Here is a 6000-nt window from a genome sequence, read left to right as displayed (position 1 = left end):
TTTCAACCGGAAACAGTATGACGTCACACGTAGGCTAATCTGGCTAAACACGGAGCATTCTTCTGAAAACCAAAAACGGAGTTTTCTTCTGGCCCCACTTTTAGACAAACCACCCGGAATGGCGGCTGAAGTTCACGTTTCGACAAGTAAGTTGAATTGTAAACACATAAATTCAGGCATTCTGCGGTTAACGAGCCCATTGTAGGAGTGGAGTGGTTAGCTAATTGAGCTAATTAGCTCTTGCCGGGTTCTTTTTTCCCGCTTCCAAAAATGGCTTCCAAGATTACGTTCTCTAATTAGAATTTCATGACAACCTGTTTGAAGACAGAATTTGTAGCCATCATGTGTGTTTTAAAATCGGCTTTCGGGCCAAATGAGGGTTTTAAATAAGGTTTGCGGCTTCAAAGTACTATCCAAGGTCGAAGTTTCGAAAGTAAGATTTCACGACTATGAGCAGGTGGTTGGATGAGGCTCTTAAAGTTTCAAAGTAGGATGGCAAACCCTAGACGTTCACCTTCTTTTTCTAGACTGAGTTTGGAATTCAAATTGGGGCCTCAAGCCGGGACGAAGGTTCCAAACCAATATAGGCCTTGTGGTACCTTTTCAATTGGCCGCATCCCTTCTCCAATTCACGGTGATGATGTGTGTGTTGCTATCATAAGGTTTTTCTTCCACTATCTCATGTTTTCATCGTGTCATTTCCCCCCCTCCGCTTTTTATGTGTTTTATTTGCTCAGTGTAGCGCTGCTGATCCAGTCAGATAAACAAGCTTTTTGTTTCTTTCCTTCCTGAGATCGGGAAGGTGGAGGACAGACAGAGTGGCGGCAAACACAAGAGGACATGATGAATGGAAGCTGCATGTGCAAAGATCTCCTTTCAGGGGGATGGATGCTGTCCTCGCCACTAATGAGGAGGATGCTTTCCTGCAACGTGATGGAGGATTAATGCAGCGTGAGGACGTCACGGTCAAGGTCGGAGGTAAAGCGGGGGCGTCGGGGGATTAGGTGCTGCTATTTTCCGGGGATATTTCCAAGCGCTGAAAGTCAGCATTGGCGTGTGCTCCAAGATTCGTCAGCTTGATTGAAGCCTCGTGTGAAGTTGGTGGCCCTGCACGCGCAAGCTGACATCTTTACACCTCCCCCGAGGCCCGCATGCAAATTGGAGGCAGGCGCCATGGCTAAATCAAGAGGTGAGGTGCTGTGGAGCCAACAAACAGCCTTGTTGTCAAGTCGCCCCCAAGTGCGCGCTTGCTCTTGTGTCCTCAGTGATCGATTTGGAAAAAATATACAATTGGTCAAGGGTCATTCCAAAACTTGGCTGCGTATCAGTGAAAACCAACTCAAAGCAGAGTTCAGCGGAAGAACCGCAAGAAAACGCTGAGCTTTGATTGGAAGCCCAGTCAGGCGATGCTCTTGTGTTTTTTTTTTCCAAGGCTCCATCTCCCTTGCAGGTGTGAATCTTTTCGTTCCGTCACATCACATCCAGCCACAGATGAAAAGCCCCCCCACCCAAAAAAAAAAAACCTCAGCCGAGCACAGTGTCACCCAGTGGAAGCAAAGCTAGGATTTAAAGACGCTGTGGCTAATGTGATTTAACGCACGTCACTGAGGTTCACCGTGCTCACTGCCACTTTATTCTCTCCCTGAATGCACACACACACACACATACACACACACACGCACGCACACATCATCCATTGGAAGGACGACGAATCAAAGCAGGGAGCTGCCATTATTTCATTGCTGGGTGGCCTGAAGTTGCATTTGATGTGGAGACGGTGAACGCCAGGCTCTTGCTAGGCAGCAACCTGAAAACATTCATTTCCAAATCCTATACGATGAAATTTAAATCAGAAATTCACTTGAATACAAATACAATGCGAGTTGAGTCTCATTACAGTGCACGCTAGCGTTGTTAGTTGCAGGGGGGGGCACAATCGTTGACAATTGCAACCCCCCCCCCCCAAAAAAAACGTTTGGTTGGCTTCAAAATAAAAACCAGCCACTCACGCCGGGCGTCAAATTCGATTTTTATGAGCTACATGGCTTTCCTCGCTACTCCATTACAGCTGAAGACCTTGTACAAGGCCACCGGTGCTTCATAGCAATTAGCTTGACGATGTCAATTCTGCTGAGTCATTGGCTCACCCCCCCTCTCACCCCTCTTCGCTTTCAGAAGGTTGACTTACACCGCAACTTCAGAGAAGTACTGCTTTTCAAAAGTCATCACCACAAAAGCAGATTTCAAATGTATTTATGAGGAGAAAGCAAAGAAAATAATGCTGATGCTTTCAATGAGATCAGTTCGTTTAGTCTCGGGACAATACGCAAGTCCTTTGACTTCTGTGTTTTTGTGTGTGTGGCGTATCTGTTTGTTGATGGTGGGGAAAGAGACGAGGTGTGTGTGTGTAGATAAGAGCAACTTGTGCATAATTTAGATGCTCGATCTTGTGTTTGGCCTTGCGTGGTGGCGCACCTGCTGCCCCAGCACTCGCCATCCCGAGTACGCGCGTGCGTGCGATGCATCGCATCGGCTCAGCATTCGCCGTCGCTCGCCACCAAGCAAGATTTGATGGAAAGGCTGGCCGCAACATCTTGCATTCTAAGCCACATCACATTGTCCACACACAGTCTTTTAAGCCATTTAGAAGCTTTTTTTCCCCCCAGATCAATGATATACTCCTTTGAAGATGTTGGTCCTGTGGCACCATCTTGTGGATTGCTCATTTTCTGACACGCCGGTGGCGGCCAATCCAAAGATTATGCCGTAGCACCTCCTCTCTGACTCGCCCCTCGTTGTTCATTATTCAGGTGAACCCGAGCCGGCCGCCCGGCGTGAGGGCGGAACCCCAAGGCCACCAACTGGAGCAACGGAGAGTCAAAGTGGAGCCCAAGAAGACTTCCAGCTGTCCCATCGAGGCCCAAAAGCCACGCAAATGACGACGGCGGCCGCATCTGCAGGTCAGTTTTTTCTTTGACTTTGCTTGTGAGTTATTTTGCTCACTTGGCTCCTGATTTGTTGTCACACAGAAAGAAAAGTGCTTTTGCGTTTTGGAGTGCACCTTTCGCAATTCATTTAGCATCTTAGGTGCAGTGCAGTGGTCCCTACTAAATCTTTTCACAATTTTTATTTGAATTGTATTTATTCATCATCCACTGTGAAAGTGTGCCTTAGGTTATATGAAAAACATTTCATTTATTAATAAAAAAAAATAAAATTCTAGATCTTGACCCCTTTTCCCCTCCCAAAACAGTAAAAGAAAATATATCCGTTTCCATGGTGACAAACCGTAGCTCATTCCTTCCTCATTGCCAAAATCAACTATTACTTCCTTGTTAATCTCAGTTGGAGTGACTCGTAAAAGTATTACATCCCCCCCAATAAAAAAACAAAAACAAAAAGAGAACATCATGAGCTCACAATGAGGTGTCAGCAAGTGTTTTTGTGACATCTTCATCTCACCTTGGTGAGTTGTTGACAATGAGAAGTGACAGACGGCAACAGGTGGGCTGCTCCATCTTTCTTTTCTATGCACACAAGTAGGTGACCCACATTAGCTTTTTGATAACCTCCTTTTTCTTTTCGCCCAAGCGAAATGTGGCAAATGTCAGTCATAGATACATTTTTGCATTGGTGCTCATCCAAAATACACACACACACATTGTTAGTCCACTCGTTGTGTCATTCCAGACATAGTCCAAGCGTTCGGGAGTCAAGCTAACATGAGGAGGCCTGCTGTCTATCAATTATTCATCATGTGCAAATCCAAAAGCATCTCACCATGGTAACGGACCTCAGAGGGAGGGCCGGTTCAGTATTTGACCCCTCCCCCCCCCCCCCCCCCCCAAAAAAAAGAACTGAGCTGCTAGTATATTGGGGAATTTGGTTTCAAATGAAAGTATATGAAACGGTTTACAAATGTGGTGAAGAAAATGTACAATGTTTGTAGAGATCACGAAGTTGACTCAAGTACCTAACAACATCAAAATCCGATAAAGTGCTCATTTTATAACAGCGTGCCTATCTTAATTGACCTGGCTGGAGAGGAAAAAAACAATCCGTCCTCTTCTGGAAAAAAAAGTCAGCCCGTCTGTGTCATTGATGTCATACATGCCTTGACCACTAGAGGGGGGAGTGTTACTGTGAATTTTCATCGCAGGATGAATTTCTTTGTTGATACAAGGGAACACGTGTCCAGGATGCTTTTTCCTATTTAAATAGGAGTAAATACACAAAGCCTCAGAAACAGCAAATGCTCATGCAATATATTTGGCTTTTGGGCACGATTCTGAAACACCAAAATAGGATTTGTATTATTTTCATTTTAAAATGCAATGCTGTAACTGTGAGAATGTTGCATGAAGAAGGGCAGCAGAGATGGAGCGTGCTGTGTGTGAAGGCCACTTGTTCCATGTTGTCACTGTGAAAACAGGAATACGCCTTCAGACTGATGTAGGTCACACCAGGAAAGAGTGGACAATGTCTTCACACACCTTTTGACTATTGATTGGTTTGGAGTTTACACTCCAAGATCAACGCCACTTGCTTTAACTTTTGGTTCTTTTGATGAAGATTTTATTTTTAGCCCATTATTTTATTTTCTAAACAAACTCCTTGCAGCCGTGAATGTCAATAGTTAACATTTTTAACTTGTTCTAACTTGATTATTTTTTAGGCCCCCCCCCCCCCCCCAAAAAAAGTCATTGCGTCAGTTTAAAAAATAATAATAATTGTTTACTCATAGTCGAGGTACTAGTGGCATAGTTTTTATTGTTGTTATTTTTAGTTGCAGTTAGTTGGTGTATATTTTTGCATCTGGTTTGCAAATAAACACCCTACGCCAACGGGGGTGTGCACGATTCCACCAGTCAAATAGCGCAAGACAAATACAGGATATGTACTCAGGAATGCCTGGTGGGCACGCACACACACACACACACACACACACACACACACACACACACACACACACACGTGCGTGCGCACTAGGCGGGGATGTTGCTCTGCTTCTCTGTCCCTCCCTCTTTCTTAGTCATGACTTCTTCTCTCCTCGCCTTTTGGCCCCAAAGAGAGGAGGGGCTGTCCAAGTAACTTAATACCTGTCCAATTCATGACTTTCTTTTGGGGGGGGGGCGGTGAGCTGTAACTAGCTCAACTGCCCTGACAAGTGGTGAGGTTAGCACACATGAGCAGGCAGCGAAAGAGGAGACAAGCAGACAGTCAGACAGACAGACAGGGCTCCTTATCGTCAAGTGCAAGGAAAGAAGAAGAAGGCAACGTAGCCTCCTCCCCGCATGGAAGAACGATGGAAGTGAGCCGCGGCTCGCCACCTGCCAACACGAGCTCAGAGACCGAGATGGGGCCGGAGTGCCCGCCGCCGGATGAGGGAGTCCCGGCGGCTCCGGGGAGCCTTGCCAATTTGGATGCCTTCCCGCCACGGGACTTTCGAGGCAAGTTCAAGAAGATGCGGCACAAGAAGAGGCCCACCATCCTTGAAAGTAGGTGCAGTCCTGTTTCTTGGCTGGAAAGGGCACACGCACTCTTTGAGTGGATTTGCCAAACACCTCAATACTGAAAGACAGCTGGGGTGGGCTCACTCCACAATTGAGGAGAAAAGAATTGTGCCTTTTTGAAGGAGGAAAATGACATTCTCCATTTGTAATTCTTTGCAGAGGATAAACATTGTGCGCTTCACTCTGAGTTCATACATCCGTGATGACTAGCGTGATGACAACATCACAGGGATGCAAATTGCTAGCCGGCCTCGCCTGTGGTGCTTTGCATCGTGCTTTCCTTCGCAAAAGGACCTTCAAGGCCATGTACTTGTCACGCGCAATTGGCATTGTTGGAAATACGCCCGCTGGTTTCTGAAGGGATTACTGTCATGATGTTTGGGTTCAAAAATATTTCAGTCAAGTTAGTTTGATTGGTTGTGGCTGAAAACAGTGAAAATAAACAAACAGCCTTGCCCAATTAGCTCTATCATTTCTGCTGAGTCAT

The 6000-nt window shown here is 45.9% G+C and overlaps 1 protein-coding gene across 6 annotated transcripts in view; it reads left to right on the top strand.

Annotated features, from left to right (window-relative positions):
- frya (furry homolog a (Drosophila)) overlaps positions 1 to 6000 on the top strand; it is a 30938-nt gene continuing 24938 nt past the window's right edge. For 2 of the 6 annotated variants that reach the window (XM_085916024.1, XM_085916022.1), the window contains exons 1-3: positions 155 to 642; positions 803 to 978; positions 2811 to 2960. In XM_085916024.1, coding sequence (XP_085772150.1) covers positions 638 to 642; positions 803 to 978; positions 2811 to 2960 — 331 coding nt within the window. In that variant the 5' untranslated portion in view covers positions 155 to 637. The other 4 variants (XM_085916029.1, XM_085916023.1, XM_085916026.1 and 1 more) reach the window with 3 other exon arrangements.

This window comes from Syngnathus leptorhynchus, chromosome 7, assembly GCF_054491065.1.
Source record: "Syngnathus leptorhynchus isolate UIUO chromosome 7, UIUO_Slep, whole genome shotgun sequence".
NCBI lineage: Eukaryota > Metazoa > Chordata > Actinopteri > Syngnathiformes > Syngnathidae > Syngnathus > Syngnathus leptorhynchus.
This window is presented reverse-complemented; position numbering and strand designations above follow the sequence as displayed.